This window comes from Myotis yumanensis, unplaced genomic scaffold, assembly GCF_028538775.1.
Source record: "Myotis yumanensis isolate MYYU_CA2020_CCGP unplaced genomic scaffold, mMyoYum1.0.hap1 SCAF_2, whole genome shotgun sequence".
Classification (NCBI taxonomy): Eukaryota; Metazoa; Chordata; class Mammalia; order Chiroptera; family Vespertilionidae; genus Myotis; species Myotis yumanensis.
This window is the reverse complement of record NW_027223753.1, coordinates 51,457,349-51,481,141: the sequence shown is the minus strand read 5'-3', so window position 1 is coordinate 51,481,141 and position 23,793 is coordinate 51,457,349. Positions and strand designations below refer to the sequence as shown.

General features: G+C 41.3%; 1 protein-coding gene across 2 annotated transcripts in view; it reads left to right on the top strand.

Annotated features, from left to right (window-relative positions):
* Positions 1-3,333: 3,333 nt before the first annotated feature.
* Positions 3,334-23,793, top strand: part of PTGER3 (prostaglandin E receptor 3) — a 108,453-nt gene continuing 87,993 nt past the window's right edge. For both annotated transcript variants that reach the window (XM_070405382.1, XM_070405383.1), the window contains exon 1: positions 3,334-4,447. In XM_070405382.1, coding sequence (XP_070261483.1) covers positions 3,554-4,447 — 894 coding nt within the window. In that variant the 5' untranslated portion in view covers positions 3,334-3,553. The remainder of the gene's footprint in view (positions 4,448-23,793) is intronic.

Sequence of the window (23,793 nt, the reverse complement as noted above, 5' to 3'; positions counted from 1 at the left end):
GAGGCAAAGTAGGGGCGTGATCACGTTGTTTACAGCATTCTCGTGAGTTTCAACCTCACTCAACTACATGCACCTAAACTCTATCACAAGGCACGTGGGGCCACGTGTTCGGACCATATGTTCAAGCTTATAACCACAGCCCTTGGCTATGATTGTGCTGGGAGGGCCCTGCACTCCAGCAGGGACTTGCACGTGGCAGTGAGAGAACCCTGTCCTTTCATTAGTCCGAGGCTTGAACCTGGCCAAAACACCGTCAGTAGAATCAGTAGAATCGTCCACAGTGGACAAGACAGTGTGTTGACATCTAAGGTCCTTAACAGATAGCGCTCGAAACATGAGAAAACGCGTGAGCGGTCCTTAACAGATGGCGCACGGAACACGCGAAAACTCGTGAGCGGTCCTTAACAGATGGGGCATGAAACACACGAAAACTCGTGAGCAGTCCTTAACAGATGGGGCGCGAAACACGCGAAAACTCGTGAGCGGTAAGCAATGTGTTAAGCAAAACATCTTTCAGAAATTGTTATTAGAACTTTTGGTCACTAGAGGGTGCTGGTGACCAAAATTCAGAAATTCATACTTTTTCTGCTCTAACATCAGAAAGTGCCAAACAGGCACCTGGCTTGGTAACTATGTTGTGGGTCTGGGCATAGACTCAGGTTGCAGGTTCAGTCCCTGGTTGGTTCCCAAAGTGAGAAAAAGAAGCAGCCTATGGATGTTTTCCTTACAGATGTTTCTGTCTCTCGCTCTCCCTCTCTCAAATAAATTTTTTAAAAAGATACCAAACAATCCAACTGCCAGTGTCCTATTTGTGTGAATCCTCAGATCCCCCAAATCACTGTTGCAATGTGAATAGCTACAAAACAGACAAAAAGAGAATGAAGGAAAACACTGAAAGAAGGAAAGTGTTACATAAGGGATCTAATGGTGCATTGGTGTGGAGTGGAGTAAAGATATTAACATTAATTCTTGGATACTATATGGACTGATGTTTGTTCCTATTATATGAAGTCCAATTGGCTACAGCATGCATTGCAATGGAGAAATTTTTTTTTAAAGTTAGGATTTCACATTTTTATTTTTATATTTTTAAAGAACTTTAGATTTTATTTTTCAGTTACAGTTTTCAATATTATTTTGTAATAGTTTCAGCTGTACAGCATAGTGGTTAGACAATCATATACTTTACAAAGTATTTCCTCTAATATTTCTAATACATAGTTATTGCAATATTATTGACTATATTTCCTATGCTGTACCTTACACCCCTGCGATTATTTTTTAACCATCAATTTGTAAAGGGATTGTACTTCTAATTCCTCTATCTCTTTCACCCAGCCTCCCAACTTCCCTTCCCTCTGACACCATCAGTCTATTCTCTGTGACTGTAAGTCTTTTTCAATTTTGTTTGTTCGTTGAGAAAGTAAAATTTTAAAGAAGTCTCATTCATAAATAAAGTGAGAATAATTCAGCTTTGCTTTCTTAGCTATATAAATCATGAAAAGGTCTTACATTTTTAAGATATATAATTAAAATAAAAATTTATTGCTGAAAATTAAATTTAATGTGTATTTTCTTTGGATGAAGTGTATATCTAAGAATGCCATCAAATATTTTACTTTTCAAATGACATTCTAGAAAAATACTTTCTCGTTTTGGGGGTTAAGAATAATCCAAACTAGTAAGACAAAAGTGTAGTGACCATTTAAAAGGCAAACCACTTCACTATTTTTTTCCTTGCTATTGTTCTCATTAGAAATGTGACATTTAAAAAAAATAAAATTGAAAAGTGTAAGAAATTTTTCATATGGTAGCAAATCACAAATGAAATTAGTAATGGGATTAATTCATGTTAAAATGGTGTTTAAGTTACATTTTGGCTTTTCTCCTTTAAAAAATATAGCATCTTATAAAGATATTTTTTTTCAAACTCTCAGAATGAAAATAGTACAGAAAGAATGCAGGAGAACATATTCCATTCTCATCATCTACCACTCATTTACATTCTCCAAGGATACCAACTAGCAAAGACAAACTGATATGACCAACTCTAAAAGTCTTATCTGAAGTCTGAATCATGGTCTTCATAGTTCTGATTAGGTCTAAGGTCTTAAATATGAAGAAAAATGAAGTTTGCACATAATTTTTACAATCTTTTCATGGAGAAACATAAAAAAGCCCTTTCTAGATTTGGCAACAACTGGTCTTAACATTGATTTTCATCTGCTGAGAGGGTTGATGGTATCCATGTGAAGAGCTCTGTGCTATGAGAAGAGACGGGAATGGCTGAAAGACTTCGGGCATATATTTTAACTTTATGGAGCCTCAGTTACCTCACCATAAAAGGGAGTAATAATCATAGCAAGGGGACCTTGGAGGATCTCTGATAAAATGAGAAAATACTTGTGAGAACGAAATATTGTCTTAATAAAACACTAGGCAATTATGCCCATTTCACTAAAGGCGAAGGCCTTCCTAACATCTAAATACCGTTTCCAGTCTTCATTTAGAAGAATGGTTGGAGGCTTTGTGAGAGCATGCCTCCCTCCTGCGCCCCCAACCCCATTTCCCACAGCTAGCAGCAGCTGACTGCAGGATCTCAGGTATGCAAGAGGAGGCCACCCGCCTCTAGCCACTTTGACTGACTTTTATCTGACTTGTTTATAAGGGGAGGTGGAATTTAGTGGGGAGGTGGGAGCTGGGATATCTTCATTTTTTAATTAGACCATCAGATTTTATTTTGTTTCCTTGAACCTATCTCCTTGAGTCCCAAGGAACTTCTAGTTTTAGAAGTTTTAGTGCACCCCAGGGGGACAGAGCAGCCTGGCCTGCTCGCGATCCAGAGTCCTGAAGTAGGAAGGAAAAAAGTTCACACTCAGCTTTGCAAAGGAGTGTGGTTTGCCTAGAATACTTTGGGACAGGTGAGTTACACCTGCCAGGGATACAAGAGATCTTCACGGGGAGGATCCAGTCCCTGTGGGTGGAGAAGGAGGGCGGGCGCTTTCGGCGCGCCTTGGCAACTAGCCTGGGGCTGGGAAGACATTTTAGCCCCCTCCACCCTGGACGCTCCTCTGGCAGAGACAGGAGGAATCGCAGAACGGGCAGGGCGTCCGGTCCGGCCAGAAGCCGGGCATTTCGACAGGACCCCCCCTTGGAGGTTTTGTTTTCTCGTCTCACGCGGCCAGGGTCGCGCTCACTCCGCAGCGGAGAGCCGCGCTCAGTGGCTCGTCCCTGCTCCTCCCACCGCACTTAAGCCCACACCCACGGGCGCCCCGCCCCCCTCATCCTTATAGAAGGGGCGAGGCACCTCGGCGCGCCCGGGAGCTACAGGCTTCCCGGAGCCGACGGCGCGGCTGCCAGCTTGGCCAGAAAGCCCAGGCGCTGCCGCGGCCAATGTAGCCAAGTGAGGCGGCGGCTGCGCCCGCACCATGGAAGGCAGCCCCACCCCGGCACCAGCCCGGGTCGCTCCAGACCTCCGCCGCCTCCCGCGCCCCGCCTGCCAGCAACCGCTGCTTTTCTCTGGGCGCCGTCCTACCCTCACCTCGAAGCAGACATGAAGGGAGCCCGGGGCGACGGGAGCGCCCCTTTCTGCACCCGCCTCAACCACTCCTTCCCGGGCATGTGGGCGCCCGAGCGCTCCCAGGAAGCGCGGGGCAACCTCACGCGCTCCCCGGAGACCGGCGAGGACTGCCGCTCGGTGTCCGTGGTGTACCCGATTACCATGCTGATCACCGGCTTCGTGGGCAACGCGCTGGCCATGCTGCTGGTGTCGCGGAGCTACCGGCGCCGGGAGAGCAAGCGCAAGAAGTCGTTCCTGCTGTGCATCGGCTGGCTGGCGCTCACGGACATGGTGGGGCAGCTGCTCACCAGCCCCGTGGTCATCGTCGTGTACCTGTCCAAGCAGCGCTGGGAGCACCTGGACCCTTCGGGGAGGCTGTGCACTTTCTTTGGTCTGACCATGACCGTCTTTGGCCTCTCCTCGCTCTTCGTCGCGAGCGCTATGGCCATCGAGCGGGCGCTGGCCATCCGGGCGCCGCACTGGTACGCGAGCCACATGAAGACGCGCGCCACCCGCTGGGTGCTGCTCGGCGTGTGGCTGGCGGTGCTCGCCTTCGCCCTGTTGCCCGTGCTGGGCGTGGGCCATTACACCGTCCAGTGGCCCGGGACGTGGTGCTTCATTAGCACCGGGGGAGGCGGCAACGGGACTAGCTCCCCGCACAACTGGGGCAACCTCTTCTTCGCCTCCACCTTTGCCTTCCTGGGGCTCTCTGCGCTGACCATCACTTTCGCCTGCAACCTGGCCACCATTCAGGCCTTGGTATCCCGCTGCCGGGCCAAGGCCATGGCATCGCAGTCCAGCGCCCAGTGGGGTAGGATCACCACGGAGACGGCCATCCAGCTCATGGGGATCATGTGCGTGCTGTCGGTCTGTTGGTCACCATTGCTGGTAGGTAGTTCCAGGGCGTGCAGAAGTCTGGGTGGGGCACCTGCAGACAAGGGAGACGTCTCCAAGTGACAGCACCTGCAGAGGTGTGTTTGCATCTAGAGAACACTGGGGAGACCTTTCTGCCCGTGCTTTCTCGGTTGCAGCTTCATAGTTGAGTTCCTCACTTACTTGCTGAGCGCCTTCAAAGTCTCATACATGGCATTAGGTTCTGGATGTACACACGTGGAGACCACACGGGCGCTCACACTTTGATCGGAGAGAGTAAGAGGATATCTGGGTCTGAGTACAGTGCATGTGCAGAGGTAAAGTGTTCTCCTGGGTGCATTATACACAGAATGGCAATGACAGCTGAAGCCTGTGGCTCTGGGCTTTCCCCTTCTTTCAAATACCTCTTGCACGTTGAAGCGATTATCAGTCTGCAAAAGTCCTCTACCTGCGACCCCAGGCAGGCACAGCTCTTGCGGCTTTGGAGCCTCTGAGCGCTCTCTCAGCCCAGCCCGCACTAGCCTGCCTAATAGGCTCACTTGAGATTAGAGGCAGGAGAGTGAAGGGCCCGCTGGCTGCAGCCAGCCCCAGCCCTTCGGAATGGTGCTGGCCCTTCTGGAAGCACTTGAACTGTCAGTGAGTCAGGGGGCCCGGAGGCCTTGGAACTCCTGCCCACCAGCCTTTGCTTGCCCTGTTGGCAACTATTCAGGACTGGGAGTAAGGCCAATCCTGGGGTAGGAGGTAGAGGTTTCTGCGCTTCCCAGCTCCGCACAGGGGCTCACAGTTTGGGAGCAAACGATGTTGCCACAGGCTCCTTGTCTAACAGCCACTCTTACGTCCTACTTTCCTCTATGTTACTTTTAGCTGGAGATTTCTGTGGGTAAGTGCTGTTTACAAATTCCTGGTGAATGGAGGATTATTGAGGCCTCAAGCAGACTGTCTTAATAGGAGCTATGTTGCAGAAAGAGCGACCTGGCAGAGTTTTCACAAATTTTATACGGGACCTGGAAATTTATTAGACAGTTGTGAGAAACTTCTGAAACCCATGGATATAGTTTTCAGAACCCACACACATGTAGTTTTTCCTTTTCAATTGTGGTAAAATATATTTTAAATTGTGGTAAAATTCACATTTTAAGTGTCCAGTTCAGTGATATTAAATACATTGGCATTGCCCTGGCCAGTGTTGCTCAGTTGGTTGAGTGTCATCCCATGCACCTAGAGTTCACTAGTTTGATTCCTGTTCAGAGCACATGCCTTTTGTTACATGCAGGAGGCAGCCAATCAATGTTTCCCTCTCCCTCTCCCTCCTATTTCTCTAAAATCAATAAAAAAAATTATTTTTTTAAAAAAATTGTTGTGTACCACTTACAGTTTTAAATCTCTTGTATTTAAAGATAGGCCCCTAGTTCCTTTTCCCTCCCAACATCTCCTTCATTTGACAAAGCAAATATTCCAGAATACCTGTGTTTAACTGGTGTAGTATATTTAGAGCACAAATCTTGGCTACAAATCAGTGACGACAAGTAGTGACAAGGAGAGCTATGTTGGGCCCTCACTGCCCACAAGTTGCTGCATGGTCACAGAATTCAGGCTGATGTCATCACCATGGCTTATCAAAACCAACACCAATTTTAGACATATTTACTTCTCTGGTTGAGGAATGGAGTGTGTAGGTGGCCAAACAGAGGGGGAAAGGAGTTGTAAATAATGAACACTTTACTATGATAATGAACATACCTTTAAAGGCAACCAAGATTCTGAATTTTTCCCAACTGTCATTTGAGTTCCAGGTTCTTGAGTTTGCTCTATCACACTATTTCCTGGGGAAAAAAATGCAGTTAAGTCATGAACACAATGCTTATTCATACAGTTAACCGAACTTATAGTTGTCTTTTTTTTAAGTAGATGAGATAGTAGTGTGTTTTTTATCTTAAAACTTTTATTTAATATCATGAACTCAGTGACCTTAGCAAGAATTTAGATCAATTCTGAGAATTGTAGCCTACGATGGCCAAACTTACTTTCTTAAGACAGACGGTATTTGGAAAGTCTTATTTAATTTCAGTTAATACCTGCATTCAAACAATATCTATTGGTTTGCATTATTTTATCAGGCATTTTGTTAATTTGGTTCTCATAAAAACATTGAACTTAAAAAAAATTTAACGTGATTGATTATATCGAAGAGGAGAAATTCATGATTTGCAAAATAGGTACTTTTAAAACTAAAGCAAATGGGTCTATCATCTGCTTTATGCCCTATTGGAATTAACTCTCCAAATATCAGTAAAAAGCTGGAATTATTTCAAAGGAAAGAAACTGGCAAAACTGCTTTCTTAATAAGTGAGAGAATTATAAGAATGAAAACACTAGAACTTAGTGAATTGAATTTTCAGTGTATTAATGTTAAAGTGAGAGATCATAGTCTATACTTTTTTTTTCTTAACTCTGGGTAAAATATAGATGCCCTGTTAGCTTTACTAATCTAATGATATAAACTCCCTCCTTAGAAGGACCCTGAGTATATCTTCTCTTGGAAGTTTATCATGATTATAATAATATTCCATTGTTACTGCTAGAAAACTTAGGAGAGAAGAGAGTAAGAAAACACCTCAACTGCTACAAGATCCCACCACATATATACTTAAATTTAGGTTATCTGTGGTGCAAATAAGAGCTTTTGTACTTTTTCTTTTTCTCAGAAACTTCACAAAAGCAAGATGTGAAATTGAAAATACAGTGGAAACCGATGTCATCATGTCTATGATCCTTCGCCCTGTTTATGTTTAATTTGCCATCATTCAGAATAAGCCAGTTAACTCGGCATGCAATCTGTTTGATGTTTATTATTATTATTATCTTATTTTTTTATGAACCACAGTCACCTAATAGTTTAGTTATTGGACACGATAGCCAAGATTCCAGAAGAAGGCATACCCTTAGGGTGTTGTATGAGTGCTTTTGTAAACCAAGGCATCCCCCCAACAGGCAGAGTGTGGCAAATACTGAAGCTCTCTTAAAAACAGTAAATATAAAGTAACTCTCAACATTGTGAAAAGTGAGGTATGAGGAACAGGATTTCTCATTTACAACTTTGGAACTGGATAAAAGCAGCCTTAGAAATGTTTGCCTTTAACCCTAAACCAGCACGCTCCCTGCTCGGTCTCCACAGATGCAGACAGCAATGCTTTGGTTCCAGAAGATAGTTCACAATGTAGATGGAACTGTATTTTTTAATTAAAGGAATCCCTGATATATTTTGACAGACAAAATTTGCCTGAAATATACTATATGTGCCAGGTTATTTTACAGAAATAATCCTGTGTTATAGTATTAAAATGTTCTGTTCACTTGCTAATTTTCACTTCCTATAAATTTCAGAATATAGTTTCTGAAATGATTGGGGAAATGATTATCTGTGTGAATTGGCATTATAGGGAAAATCTTCTATCACTTGCTTTTATAAGAATTGAGATTATTTAGCATTCTTTACATTTTTTATTATACTACAATACATTTAGGCACTGTGGAAGGGACGTTAAGTACAAGACTTATGAAAACTTGGTCAGAGTTATAATCTGTTCAGAGAACCAGAGTTGCCACATTTATGAGTAAAACAATTAGAGAACAATACAAGATAGAATGCCATTAATGCCTTTGATTCTGAGAAAAAAAAGCCCATTTAAACTTGCCAGAGTAGGCTTCTAGGAGGTGGTGAGATGGCATAACTTGAACTCAGGGCTGATAGCGAGTGGCCCAAGAAGCCAGCCAGAGAAATAAAGTGTGCACACTGGAAACACGGGAAAATGGTTTGAAAAGGCGTATGGGGCCAAATTGAGGTAGTTCAGATGAACATAGGATGAAATTTGTGTTCTTTTGCCAGTAGGCAGTACAACCTCTTTTTTTTTTTTTTTTTTTTGAATAGGGGAGAGGATATTTATTTTTATTTTCTTTAATCCTTTATTGTTTAAAGTATTACATATGTCTCCTTTTTCCCCCGTTGAAGAGGATTTTTAAAAGTTTGGCAGTGCAATAGTGTGCGTGTAGATTCGGGCTGGAAAAGGGAACTCGAGATCAGTCATGGCTTGCTTTTGCAGGCTGGGTAGGGCCTTAGGTCAGAGACAGTGGGAAGAGATGAGTCAGAGAAGGAAAGGTAAGAGAGAACTAATGCTATTAGAAATGGTCAATTTAAGGAATGAGTGATTCGACAAGCATTTCTTACACATCTTCTATGTCCTATTTACTGCGGTAAATTACCTCATTTAACTGCATCCTATAAAAGTGCCACTATTTTCTATATCCTTCTGATGAATAACTCAAGTATAAAGTATATTAGAATTAGAATAATTTTGGATATCTGGCTCTGAGTTTATTTTCCATTTTTGTTGTTTATTATAAGCTTAGATGGAGGCCATGAATTCTATTGCTAATCATGGCACTGGGTAAGTTATTTATCCTTCCGTCTGTAAGTGCGGCAGTAGGACTAATAAATATCCAATAATATTTATGTTATTCTCAGGTTTTCTTATTTGGGAGGATCATGGCTCAATGAATCAGAATGAGAAACTTAGGATTTGATTTTATTTTTGTAAGAATGGGGGATTCTGAGTGACTATGGCTTTCGGACACTATATAAGATAGCGGATTATCTGAGCGATATATCCAGGAAGCCAGTACAACTTGAAGACTGAGATAAATCAGAGCTAAAAAAAAAAAAAAAAAAAAAAAAAGACAGATTTTTATTTTTATTTTGAGTTTATCAGAGAGCCAAGAATTAAACAGTCCTTAAGCCAGTAGATTGGAAGAAATTCAGATGGTCTAGAGTTGTAGCATAACTGTGACTCATTGGCCTTTCTCTTTTGAAAAAGCTGGGACGGTCAATGACTCAATTATGAGTTTCCACAGGTTCATTTTTCTGGGGTCCTCTCTGGGCTGTGTTGGGTCCTCCAGCCCTTTGGCCACACAGCACCCACCTTGCATTTCCCCGTCATAGTCTGAGTTACACTTCCTGGACGTATTGTGTAATTGACCTCCTGAGGTTAGGTAAAGTATCTGTCTTAGGCATTGATTGTTCCCCACCCCTGTAGGAACTATAATTGCCTGCCATACAGGTATGTCCAATACATGCTTATTAACTGAATATCTACGCACCCAAATCAGAAGACAGGGTCTGGTCCCGGTTACAGAAACAACTAATTGTGTGACCTTAGATCAGGGGTCCTCAAACTATGGCCCGCGGGCGACATGCAAATACAAATATTGTATTTGTTCCCGTTTTGTTTTTTTACTTCAAAATAAGATATGTGCAGTGTGCATAGGAATTTGTTCATAGTTTTTTTTTTAAACTATAGTCCGGCCCTCCAACGGTCTGAGGGACAGTGAACTGGCCCCCTGTTTAAAAAGTTTGAGGACCCCTGCCTTAGATAATTGATTTGATATTTTTGTGATTTATTCTCTTCTGTAAATTAGTAATAAAAACACCTACTCAGTGCATTTCACAGGACTTAAACGAAAACCAAGATAAATGTATATGAGAATAATTGGGAATATTCCCCCCATATTAGGAATACTACTCTGGTGTTTTACTGGATGGTAATGTTGACTTGTGTTCAGATAGACCTTTCCCCCAGGAACCTGGAGAAAAGAGACAAGTGATGTTTTACAGCTTAATTAGTTATAGTTCCTTGTTGAGGGCGGGGAGGAGAGGGGATGTGGAGGAGGATATAACTTTTCAGAAAAAAAATAAAATAAGAAAAATGGTAAACCACATGTGCTTAAACTTTTACAAGGCATTGTAATTCATCCCTCCTTCTCTCCCCTGCTGCCATCACTCTCGCTCTCCTGCGTTCTCTCAGCTCTGGAATCCCTTTCCCCTCACAGCTGCAAGTGAACCCTCTAAATCTAACAAGTGCTGGATCCCATCTCCCCTCTGTCTTAAACCTGAGGAGTGACCACCACCTTGTGCTCTGAGGACCTCGCCACAGATCTAAAATATGTCACCTGTCTCTCCAATGTGGCACTTCTCCCTGTATTTCTTGATATGCTCAGATGTGTCCTCATGCAAATGCTTGAGTCAAATTCATTGTGATTCTAGTTGTTGTCCTAGGTCAGATCGTTCTGCAAACTTAAGGGTATAGCCTGTGCCTTGGTTTTCCTCATTTTCACAGGTGATCAGAAATGTTGGGTTTGAACAAAATTGTTACCACTGACTCACAGCTCAGAATTGAGTTTGCAAGAGTCTTAACTCAGACCACAGCATGAGCATCGCACAGTTGTAAACTGCTCCGCAGATTGGACAGATCCTGGCAAGGCATTAATATTATTTGCAGCCTACAAATAACACAGCCTTTAACTTCACCATCAAATGGCCCACCCAGACTTTCTCTTGGGTAACATTCATAAGGAGGAGATTTCAATGGCTGATCTTGGCACTTATTCAAAATCTACATATTATTTCACCAGTACTGATTTTTATGATAGGTGTTTAAGGATCATAAATCTAAAAATGAAAGATGGTGGCAGAGATGGAGGAGGGGGCTTGATTTTTCACACCTTAATTCTGTTAAAAATTAAAAAGTTATTAATTTAGGTAAGAGTCATGTAATATAACTACAGGACAAATCCTATAACAAACATCATTACTATTTTTACAAATCTTGGTAATGCAAAAACAAAAGGTCAAGTTGGAGCTGGAGGCCTATTTTTTTTAAAGCAATTATTGATTCCAAAAAAATCAAGTATAATTTTTAAACTATACTTTTCACTAATCCTTGGATATTTCCTGAAAGTAGATTTGATCTATCCTTTTGTTCCTCTTTCTGAATACGTAATACGCATCATTTTCTGTGGTTGTGAATATGCGGCTGTTGGTATAATTCATAAAAATTTGGAAAAAGAAGCATGTCGTTAATGTTGAAAATAACGAAAGCGAGATTGTGAAAAATTAGATGCATTTTGGGCAATTCACCACATGGCAAAGTTTATCGCAGTCTTGTATGAAATTTTCCCGGGAATGTCCTGCTAACAGCCACCTTGCTTGAGTCAGATAGAGCATGCACTTTCCATTTCCCCATTTCGATGAGCATCTACAATAGTCCCAAGGCAGCAGCGGAGGTTCGTGATTAAGTGATCGCTGACTAGTGAGCACGCCTGTTTTTTAAGAAGAACAAAATCTAATGACTGAAGAAGCAGGTGAGGGCCACAGAGAGATGAAGGCACCTGAAGGCAAGGACCTGGATTCTGGTCTTGGCTTTTCCACCACATAATGGAAGTCACTTTATCTTTCTGGCTTTTCTTTTCCTTGTCAGTGAGATCAAACATTATCAACTCTAGCCTTCTCTTCAGTTCTGACTCCCTGTGGCTCTAAGTAGATAAAATCATCCCTGTCAGAGATACTATACCAGACGCATGGGGGGAAATACCCAAAGACGTCGTAGGAAGAAGCATAGAAATATGTACAAATAGACAGCGCAGATCTTGCGTTCTTTCATGCAATCATTGTAGAACTGTGTATTGAGTATTGTTATATGCCTGCCACTCTGCTCACCGTGGTTATACAATAGTGACCAGGGCTGAATTATATGGTTATACGCATTGAGCATTACGTAATTCTAGGAGGCCCTATTTACGCTGTATCCTATTCGAATGCTGCTCCTATTTGAGCAGTATGCAACCTGTGCCCTCCTTGGTAGCCCCAATGGTAAGCCAAGCAAACATGCTATCCTCTTTCACAAAGCTTTCAATAGACTAGACCAGTGGTCAGCAAACTCATTAGTCAACAGAGCCAAATGTCAACAGTACAACGATTGAAATTTCTTTTGAGAGCCAAATTTTTTAAACTTAAACTATATAGGTAGGTACATTGTTATTAACTTAATTAGGGTACTCCTAAGGCTTAGTAAGAGCCACATTCAAGGGGCCAAAGAGCCGCATGTGGCTCGCGAGCCGCAGTTTGCCAACCACGGTACTAGACAGACAGTCAATAAACAATCCTGCCAAGACCCCAATGTAACTAGTCTGTCTGATGGGTCATCCCTGTGGTTTCTCGTGGCTACATGGTTCCGCTACTTCAGATTGGACTTGTCTGGGCAGAAGGGCAGTGCTGGTCCACTGCTGCTGGAGTGTGTCCCTGCCCAGGCTGTAGTGGGTCTGTGCTTGGATGCCACCATTAGAGAACCTGAATTCATACCCATGACTCCCGCCGTAAAGCTCAGCAGTCATTCCCTGGAGGACAGCCAAGGTGCTAGAGAGTATGGACCCAGAGGACAGCTGGCCTCAGGCCACGCACTGTCTAGAATCAGCCCTCCCTTTGGGGTTCTTAGGCTCTGGGTTGTACTCATATCACCTTCTGACATGTTTGCCTTTGCTTCCCAATGAATTGTCTGTTAAGACTTTCCATGTCTTTTCCCTCGAGAATAGAGCCAAAGGCACTCTTCTCCGAGTTTCTTGGCTTCAGATCTTGGGAGAAAAGGGTAGGTCTTGGCCTCCCTCCCCCCCCCCCCGGAAGACCCTCAGACCCCTAAGCACGATGGTCTACCTCTTTTCAAGTGACCAGCATAATAAGATGCCACAAGAATCATGATCCCCCAGAAGAAGATCCAGACCAAGCTGAAGCGAGCTAGCTTACGGAAAAAAGAAGAAAGAGGAACGGGGTCACTGGGCTCACCTAAATAGAAGGGATCGCCAGGGGTGGAGGTGGCCCTGCGGACGGCTGAAGCAGGGCTCCCTTTGTTTCTCTCACTTTGACTTCTTGCCATGTGGCAGATCCCCAATTCAGATTCTGTTGCCAAGGACAGAGCTTTTCAGCTCATTGGCCCAGGACTATGTTCTTTATTTCAAAGCCTTTGGCTAATAGGTTTATATTTCCAGTCTGCATGCAGAGTTTTAATTTTGCTTTCATGGCAATACAATATTTCAGTGACTACGTCATTTTGAAGCACTGTTTCAACATAGATCTTTCCTTCTCTCTCTCTCTCTCTCTCTCTCTCTCTCTTCTTTGTTTTGTTTTATGAATACAAGAAACAGACATGACAAAGTCTCAGGATCCTGCTTCATCTACAAAGATTAATGTGCATTTTGTTGAGCTACAATGAAAGATTTAGGCTCGGAGAATTGTCCAGAAGTGAGTTGAGGGTGTAATGTTAGTTTTACAATGAAACAGAGGTAGCTGTATAAGGCTCTGAAAGCTCACACTATGTTAGAACCATAGTGAGGAGACCAGAGAAGAAAAAGTTCTTTCTTTATTTTTCCATAAAGGGTGAGTTATAGTCTGGGTTTGATGTTAATCTGGCAGCTTTCTCAGTAGATGTGGTAACAGCCAATATGCTGGGTGGTAGACATTTAAATTTATTTAATGGTAGCAATTTCCTCCAAGAATAGACTAAGGATTTGCCTGGATTCAGAAATAAATTTCTTAATGTTAGCTTTTGTTCTATAAAAGACATTAGGGAACATTTTGAAATGTGGGTGTGTTTTTTTCCCTAGCATCTATTTCTAATTAAATATGCCGTAGGTCAGTTTTAGGAAGTATGGGAATATCTCCTGACTTCAGAGCTCTAGTCTCCTCCCTAAACTTGGTCCTTGGTCGCAAACACCAGAATCCAAAGCACAAAGGGCACATGAGGAAAGGATACTGGGGGCTTGGGGGCCACAGAAAGCTGGCGGGCCAGTTTGGAAGGCAGGCAGGACCCAGGCTCTCTGGAAGCTGAGCGTCAGTTGCTACCTGCTGCTGGGTGAATCTGGTATCTAAGAGCTGCCTCTCCTTGGTGTTGCTCTCTCTCTTAACAGTCGAAGTCCTGGGTGCAAACCTGGCTGCTTTTGCTTGGGATTTTTTACCCCCGGGCTATGCCAAGGGGTCACTAGAAGGATCGAACACCTGCAGCATCTTGTTTTTTAACTAAGAGTGTGAAGTAAATGCTGGGATTTCTCTCCTGCCTAGAATACGTAGAAGTGGTATTTCAAAATTGGAGTATTAATATAAAAGGTGGTAACTCATTATTATCATATAATTAATTTTTAGAAGCATTGTAACAGTAATATATCATACGTGTGTGTGTGTGTGTGTGAGAGAGAAAGAGAGACATTCCCCGACCGAAGATCGAACTCACAACTTTGGCCCATCGGGATGATGCTCTAACCAACTGAGCCACCTGGCCAGGGCAAGCCCTTTACATATATTATCTTATTTAATCTTCACAATTATTGATCAGTTGGATATATTTTATCTCCATCTTTCAGTTGTACCTACTAAGATTCAAATAATTAGACAGCTTTTCCTAATCATTTAATGCTTTAATGCTCTGCCTCTTTTTCATTAGTTTATTAAAACATTTTCAAATTATGTCATTGAAAATGTACAAAAAAAAAAAAACAACCAACCAACAACAGCCAGCAGATTGATTGAGAATAGTCAATAACCACAGAAACTGGCAGGGTCAGATAATCAAGGTGATTAAAGATTTCCTGTTATTTCAGGAAGCGACGGACTTTCTTAGGAGCTTGGGTTTTCTACAGATAATATTATGAATATCTCTATAGAAGGTGATAAGGATTTTTGCTTGTCCTACAAAACCCTGTGATCTCATTCACTGTGATACTATAATTTCCTGTTTTCTGTAAAGGTGTAGTATCAATTTCATCCAGTTCTGTCTGTCCAGGCTTAGAATATTCACACACAGTGGTAAAGTTTTACTGGGCAAACATTTTTCAGCTAGTATGATTCACAAATATTATTCTTTTTTACTAAACTATTTATAAAACAAACTAGGGGCCCGGTGCATGAATTTGTACATGGGTGAGGTCCCTTGGCCTAGCCGGCTATCGAGGCTGATCGGGGCCATCTTGCTCAGTCCCGATTGGGGCCAATAGGGGCTGGCCAGCCAGGGGGAGGCTGTGGGAGGTTGGCCAGCCATGGGAGGTTGACTGTGGGAGCGTACTAACCACCAGGGGCAGCTCCTGCATTGAATGTCTGCCCTCTGGTGGTCAGTGCACGTCATAGCGACGAGTGGACCAGTCAAGCGGTTGACCGGTAGTAACGGTCACTTAGGCTTTTATATATATAGATACAACTGTTTATTGAGTTCCCTTTGCTTAGTGGGGAAGTGTTTGACTACAGTCAAAATTAGAAAATGTGTTTTGACAGTTTAAAAACTTCCAGCATGAGGACAGTGCATCATTGCAAACCTGCTTTCATCGTTTTCTCTTAAAATTATAGAGGAGAGAAAGAGCCTCAGCAAAACCCGGTGTGTTCACAGTGCCTTTCTAACATGGAACTCAAGCATGTTACTGTCTAGCACCCTCTCACCCGGATTAAAAGGCTTCAGATTTCTTAATTTAATCCTTAAAATCTTGGATTTGTCCACATTTACCACTCATATTCCATTTCTCCCCCAGGATCCTTACCTTTAGTCATAAAGATCTATTCGCAGTTCCTAGAATGATTCACAGTTTCACGCTTAGGAGTATGAACTCTTTGTCTTTCAAAACTCTCCAGAATTTTCTGCTCTTTTAGGGGACAGTGTTCCCCCAGCCCCCTGCATCTGGACTCCATAGTTCCTGTGCATACCTTTTTGCACTTAATTATGCACAATTATATTTACAATTGTCATAATATTTAACCATTTCACAGACATATCACATTTTGTTCTGTCAACAACACTTGGAGGGGACATTGTTATTGCCTTGTTCTGATGAAGAAGTTGGTTTTGAGATGTTAAGTAGCTTTTCCAAGGTCAGAAAGTTAACAAAAAGCAGAGTTGACTTTCAAATATAGATTTGTCTGATTTTATAGCCTACATGATGAACCACTCAACTAAATGGCCTCCCTCTTGTTAATAGCCATTTATTTGTCTAATTCTCTGTAAATTGCCATATTTGTCGATAAATCTTCCTGGACCATTACAACCATTCAATAAATTATTGTGATTGAAGAAAGGAAGTTGTAAAGTTATAATAAAGTAGAAAGGACTCTAGAATTGGAATCAGAAAATCGAGGTATAAATCCTGTCCTTAAGAGTTTTACATACATTTTAACTGTTTTTTAGTCTTGACAAAAATCTTCATGGTACATATCTCTTTTTTAAACTTTTACCTTATTTTTTTTTATTTTCTGGGTAAGCAACTTGCTTTAAGGCTCACAGTTGATAAATGGTACTGAGAAAAATGAACCAGGTGTTGTTGTTGTTTTATTTCCAAACCACCCATTCGCCTTATAACTAATGACTAATGGGTACTATTCATACAGTAAAACTTGTGAGTGTTTCTAAAAACACAATATCTTTTGCTTTTTTCGTTACTTTTATTGTTGTTGATAGTAATAAAAATTCTTAGAAAGAATAAAAACTAATTTCCAGATAGACAAGGATGGGAGACACAGCATTGTTTTTGTAGTGGAGAGGGAAGTTAATTAAAAGCAGTGGACAGAGGCAGTAGAAATAGCTGCTCTAATGCCTGGTGTCCAAAGAAGAAAAACCAACAAGAGTGTTTGGGAAGGTGGCCTGGGAATAATCACCCAACAGTAAGCAATTTTATTGTTTAGTAGGGAAACAATAAAAATAACAAAGAAAAGGAAAAACAGTGCTTCAAAAGATGCTCACAGATCTCAGTATATTTATGTTGCTTGTAGTCATTATTAGAGATGGCATAATACAGTGGCTATGGAATAAAAAACATAACTGCAAATCCTGAGTTAAAGTAGCCTTCACTGCTGGCTGATCCAGCAGCTCAGCATTGGCATCAAGGACCAAGGCTGGTTCCACCTTTTGTAGTCAATGGCATTGGCCTCATTTATGGCTTGTTCCCTTCAGTTGGTGGGATGGTTGCTGATACAACTTCTTAGTTCACCTCTAGCGGTAGAGAGAAGAGGTGTTTTTCTACAGATCTCTACTAAAGATAAAGACACTTTTCCCCAGATGACTTAGGGAATTTTCTCTGGGATCACATTGCCTAATATGGGGTCACTACATCAAATCTGATGGAAGCACATTCTGGTAGCTAGGGATGGGGTCAGCCCTGAAGCCCTTAGGTTCCAATGAAAATAAGTGTGCTAATGAGAAGGGGAGCTGGGAGAATGGGTGCTGGGTAGGCAATGAATAGTGAACACTACAGTGACGACACCTATGCAATTTAATCGAGAGAATATAAATGTGGAAGGATTTCAAAAAGTATAAAGCACTAGATCTGCATTGCCCAATATGGTAGTTGTGGAGAGCAGCTACAGCGTTCGGACAGGTTCAAGCCTCGGACTAATGAGAGGGCACAATCCTCTCATGGCAAAGTCACGTGCAGGTCCCAGCTTGGAGGGCAAAGCCCTCCCAGCGCAATTATAGCCAAAGGCTATGGTTGTAAGCTTTACCTTATGGTCCGAACCTGTGCTCCCGGGTGGCTGAATGATGTAGGCTGCGGGAGGTGCAGCAAGTGCTGCCAAAACAAAGCTTGATAGAGTTCTCAGGTGCATGTAATCAAGTAGATTCAAAACTAGAGAGAACATTGTAAACATCTTGACCACGCCCTTGCTTTGCCTAGTGGAATCTGACTATAAAATAAAGACTCGGCTTGCAGGCTGTGGCAGTCTCTCCATCCAAGAACAGTGTCCCACCTGGGCCCAGCTATATTCTTTTCTCTGTTTTCTTTAATCCTTCAACACCTCCCCCTACTCAGGTTCACCACTGACCATGTTGGACATGGTTCAGGTAGCCACTAGTCACAGGTGGTTATTGGACACTTGAAATATGATTACTCCAGATTGAACTATAGTATAAGTATAAAATACACATTGGATTTTGAAGATTAAGTACACAAATAATGTTAAATAGCTCATGTTGAAATATGATTTCAGATATATTAGGTAAATTAAATATATTATTAAAATCAATTTGACATGTTTCTTTTTACTTTTTTTATAATGTTATTACTATAAAGCTTTAAAGTATATACGTGCCTCACATTTGTGGTTTGAATTACATTTCTTTTGGATAGAGCTGCATTAGACCAATGACTTTCCAATTGGAGAAACTTTTTCAATAAATCTTTTTAGAGAAACAGACAAAAACAGAGCTGTTCTGATTCAACAGGGTTGGGAACTGGATATTTCCAAGTCTCAATAACATCTATTCACCAATTCCTGTAAAACTATTCTTGAAAATACTTAACATCAAATACTAGGTACAGGTTTTAAAATGAAATCACCAAAATCATTTTTTCTAAGATAATAATAGGAATACTTAAGAAAAAATCTTTAGTGTTGAAAGATTACATAATCCCCCTATTAACTTCTTCCAGTCCACTCCTGTCCCTTCCCCACCACGAGGCCCTCACCACCCCATTGTCTGTCCATGGGTTATGCATATATGTATACGAGTTCATTGTTATCTCTTCCCACCCATCCTCCCCTGCCTTCCCTCTGATGTTCAACAGTCTATTCATGCTTCTATGTCTCTGGGTCTATTTTTTATCATCAGTTTATTTGGTTCATTACATTCCACATATGAGTGAGATCACGTGATTCTTACCTTTCTAAGACTGGCTAATTTCGCTCAGCATAATACCTGGTACTCTCCAAGAATACTTTTATATTACTCATTTAAGGTCTTCTCTAGGAAGCTAAATAGTGAGTAAAACTGCTTTCAGTGGATTCACATATTAAGAGGCTGCTACTGGTCCTGGCCGGTGTGGCTCAGTTGGTTGAGTGTCGTCCATGCACAAAAAGGTTGCCAGTTCGATTCCTGGTCAGGGCACATGCCCAGGTTGTGGGGCTCGATCCCCAGTAGGAGGCATGCAGGAGGCAGCTGATGGATGTTTCTCTCTATCCCTCTTATCTTCCTCTCTCTCTAAAATCAATAAAAATATTATTTTTTTTTTTTTAAAAAAGAGGGTGCTAGTGGATTCAAGTGTTGGGATCGGTGCATCATCTCATAGGAGCCTATAATCCTCATAGGAGTAAGGCATTGAGAGAATAGGTTTCTTCTTCATGTTTGCTTCCTTCAGATTCCTATGAAATACTCTGTGGTTGGATCAAATAGTAAGAATCTAAATAAATCAACAGATGAGACAAAATAACACTAAGAAGGGGGAAACTTAGAAGATTAATAGGTTATAAGCTTCCATTTCTCTGCATAACATATAATGTGAATTTAATCTTCAAACTTTCCTTAAACCTAGTACAAATTTTAAGTGCTAACCATAATTGAAGTGATTTTGTAAAGTCTAACTTCGTGAAAAAGAAAAGCAAGATCTTTTCAGATGAGCATTTTGAAAACACAGTTTATCATTTGTGATGTAAATATCACATGGCACTTGATTTTCCCCTGCCCTCTATATAGTGCATGAAAGGAAAGCGTGACTGTGCAGATGCAGTACAAGGCTGCTATAAAAGCCTTAATGGCCCTAGCTGGTTTGGCTCAGCGGATAGAGCGTCGGCCTGCGGACTCAGGGGTCCCAGGTTTGATTCCGGTCAAGGGCATGTACCTGGGTTGCGGGCACGTCCCCAGTAGGAGGCGTGCAAGAGGCAGCTGAATCAATGTTTCTCTCTCATCGATGTTTCTAACTTGCTATCCCTCTCCCTCTCCCTTCCTCTCTGTAAAAAAATCAATAAAATATATTTTAAAAAATTACAAAAGCCTTAATGGATGATGGGGTTAAAAAGGAATATGTGCTCCTACTAGACATAGCGAGTTATTGTTTGGTGGTATGTCACAGCCACAGTCTTCTTAATTGGAATTCATATACCTAGGAGGTGACAGCTCTTCCTTTCACTATACTTAACATCTGGAGGAGGAGGAGGAAAAGGAGGAGGGGAAGAACAATTAATGGTTACATCGTACTTACTGAAAGTTAGGGACTCTTGAGTTTTTTACACATTACTATATGCCATCATGCCTATCAACACAACAAACCTGTGAGCTGAGTGGGTTGTAGGAATCAGTCTTCAATACTACTTTCTGGTATGCACGAAAGGAGAGAGAGCCACCAGAAATGTTTGGTTACAGCTTTCTACCTTCACACAAGCAGTAAAAAGGCAGCCTCAAGCCATTAACACAGTTCCCTTTAGAAAGGCTATGACATTGGAGACTAACTTCCTATCATGTCCCTGAAGTCACAGAATGTTCTCAAAGAAAAATTGATGCCTTTGTGTGACACTCAAGCCCCTCTAGTTATGGATCTGGCAACACACAATTACTCAGCCCCTGTTTATAGTCAACAGAGCAAGAGTTAACTATAAATAAAGCTGATGAATTTTATGTGGATGTGTTTTGTGTTGGGAAAAAGATATTTAATTAATATAATGTTAAGAAGTTCCTATGCTAATACTGCCTAGAAGCCTAACATTGGCAGGGGATTTTGCAAGTGTATTAAATGGTTATTGATCTGTTATCTGTTAGACTGGGAGGTTTTTAAAAAATATTTATGGTAATATAGGTGGAAGATATAGTCTCATATTTGTGGGTAAGAATTCTATAAGCAAGGAGCTCTCAAATCATATGTAACACATAGCAATAGAAGGACATTTGATAAATCTGATAGTAACATCCTTATTAAAGACTGTGTTGATATGCATGTTTTCTTTTGTATTTGTCTGAAGCTATACCGGTATTTTTGAAGAATATTAAATAAATATGCAACAGGAATTCTTCCTTTCTTATAGATTCAATATGTTTTTCCAGATTCAATTTGCTTCTGTTGCTTCTACAGCCCAGTTTACCAGCTTCAGGGTTACTGCCTACCTATGGACATTCTTTTTAAAATTATGAGTGAAAGATGATGTGCGAATAGTACCTAAATTGAAACTGTCATTCTGGCTAATTGTAATGATAGAAGGAAATAAAAAGGCCAGAGTCTTGAGTAGGGATGAATACTGGTAGATTTGTCTATTAGGTAATTAGGATCTGTTACCCCTAAATGGGTGGGATGCATTGCATTCTTGCTATCATTCATTTATTTGTTAATTCAAATATATTTATTAATCTACAATGTATTCATATTCTGGTCTAGGGCTTTCCTGTGTTATACCTACAATAATAGAAATGATCACTACTCATAACAATTTTCATCTGTTGGGAAAGACTGATAATTAAAAATCCTATGTAATAAAAGGCTAATATGCAAATTGTCCCCTCGAGTGGGAGTTCGACCAGGAGTTCAACTGAGAGTTTGACCAGGGGGCGGGGCCAGCTGGTCAACCACCCGCGGCCCCTCCTCTTGGCCCGCGGGCTGGCTGGACCCCACCTGTGCACGAATCCGTGCGCTGGGCCTCTACTAGGTAATAATTGAAATATTTAGGGGTGATAAAGTCAAGGATTTGGGGAGTTCGTACTAATACTTATCTACTAGGCTTTTGGGAAGGGAAATACTAGATAAATTGATGTTTTAAGTCTACACAAAAAAGTAAGTTACATTAGTCAAGTAAACAAGAGGGGAGTGATAATTATAAGACCTAGGGATCCACATTTATAAAAGTCCAGAGGCAAAAAACAACTGCCACTTTTAAAGAACTCACAGAAGATCAAGGTGATATAAATGCAAGAATAAGGAACAGTGAGAACTTAGGCTAGAGAGCTCAATGGGGGCCAAGTGGTAATGAGTCTTGACTGTCCATTTAAAGCATTTAGATTATACTCAGGGAAATGAGAAGTTATTGAATAATTTTTCAAGTGAATACAACAAATTTTTATTTTAAGAGCATTCTTTGTAAACAGCATAGAGTGGCCCAGAGTGGAGGCTAAGAAATCATGCAATAGACAATTGTGGTAGTTCAGACACAGGATGCTGGTGGTCTGGGTTTAGAGTCCATGGAAGTGAAGATAAGGGAAGTGATAGATTAATACAATATTAGGAAGTCGATTGGAAACTTTGTGATTAATTGACTGTGAGGAATATGACTAATGATGTGAAAAGGGGAGAGAGACAGAGGGAGAGAAACACACAGAGAAAAATGAACCAAGGATAAATCTTAGATCTTGTTTTAGGGGCTTGGTGCAGAGATAGGAAAGATTAGAGAGAAGCATCGTTGAGGAAGGAGATAATGATTTTAGTTTTGGATCTGATAATTGTGATGTGAGATATCTAGAAAGAGTGCTATAGGCAGCTAAATTGATTAGTCTGAGCTCAGAGCAGAGGGATAGCCTATATCATATAGATAGGTTTTGAAGTCATTGGAGTGGAAGAGGTCACCCAATGAGTTTATGCACAGCAAGAAGAGTTAGCTACCTAAAGTAGGACCCAAAAATATTAACATTTTCACGATGAATAGATGCATAGAGAAACAGGAGACCTTAAAAGAGACTGCAGAGGAGTACCCAGGAGAAGCAGCAGGAAAATTAGTAATAAAACCAGAACAAATGGCAACCTGAATATTAAGAAAGAGAATTGAATATTAGGGAAGAGAATATTTCCTGAAAGGGATAGTCAACTAGATCTGATGTTCCAAAAATCAAGTTAAGTAGGTGTCCAGTGGATTTTAAAACCAGTTGGTAGCTTTGGGAGCAGCCCATCCTGAGGCTTTGTGGACGTAGAGGCCAGGCCATGGGAGGTTTAGGAATAAATTTGAAGGTAAGGAGGGTAGACAACTCTTATGAGAGGTCAACAGTAACTTGTGGACCAGTATATGTAGGGAGCTAAGAAATCTGAAGAACGTTTTATTTTCTCAGGGTAGGATAAATTTAGATATGCTAAAATGAGCATGTAAAAAAGCCAAAAGTTAAAGGTAAAAGAAGGAGCTAAATGAGAAAATAATGCCTCTGAATTTCATGCTGGATGGGATCTTGGGCACAGACAGAGAGTTAGTCTGAGATAGGAGCCAGGACACCTCTGCTATTGAACAAGAGAAAAGGAGGAATGGATAGCTGCAGGTTCTGAACTTGGCAGTAAGCAAGAGGCCATCTAAACAAGCTGTTTCCTCTGTAAGGTGAATTAGGACAGTGGAGAATGTGTGAAAACGGGTTCGGTATTTTCGCCATAAGAATTTTTGCCGTAATCCTTTTTGCCACACAACTAATAGGCTATAAGGCAATTTTGCCATCAACGATAAAATAACTTGACAGTGTGGTTTTCATTGGGCAGACTTGATATATTTAAGCTACTTATTAATATGGTTTCATTTCTCCATTGATAAAGTTCTCGAAGTACTCCCATTTTTATATTATATAAATCTTAGCTCTCATAATGGTCTACACAGCAACAAGTAAATGTGGTGGTCTTAAGATAGTGAATGATAACGACTATGTTTACTGTCAGATTGCAAAGCTATGTGTAAAGCCAGATTGCATACAGTACTAGAAAATGTTAACATACCAGTTTGCAAATTCTTCAGTGAGCACAGTCATCCCTCCCACCATCGAAACCAATAGTTTCCCAAGCTACGGCAA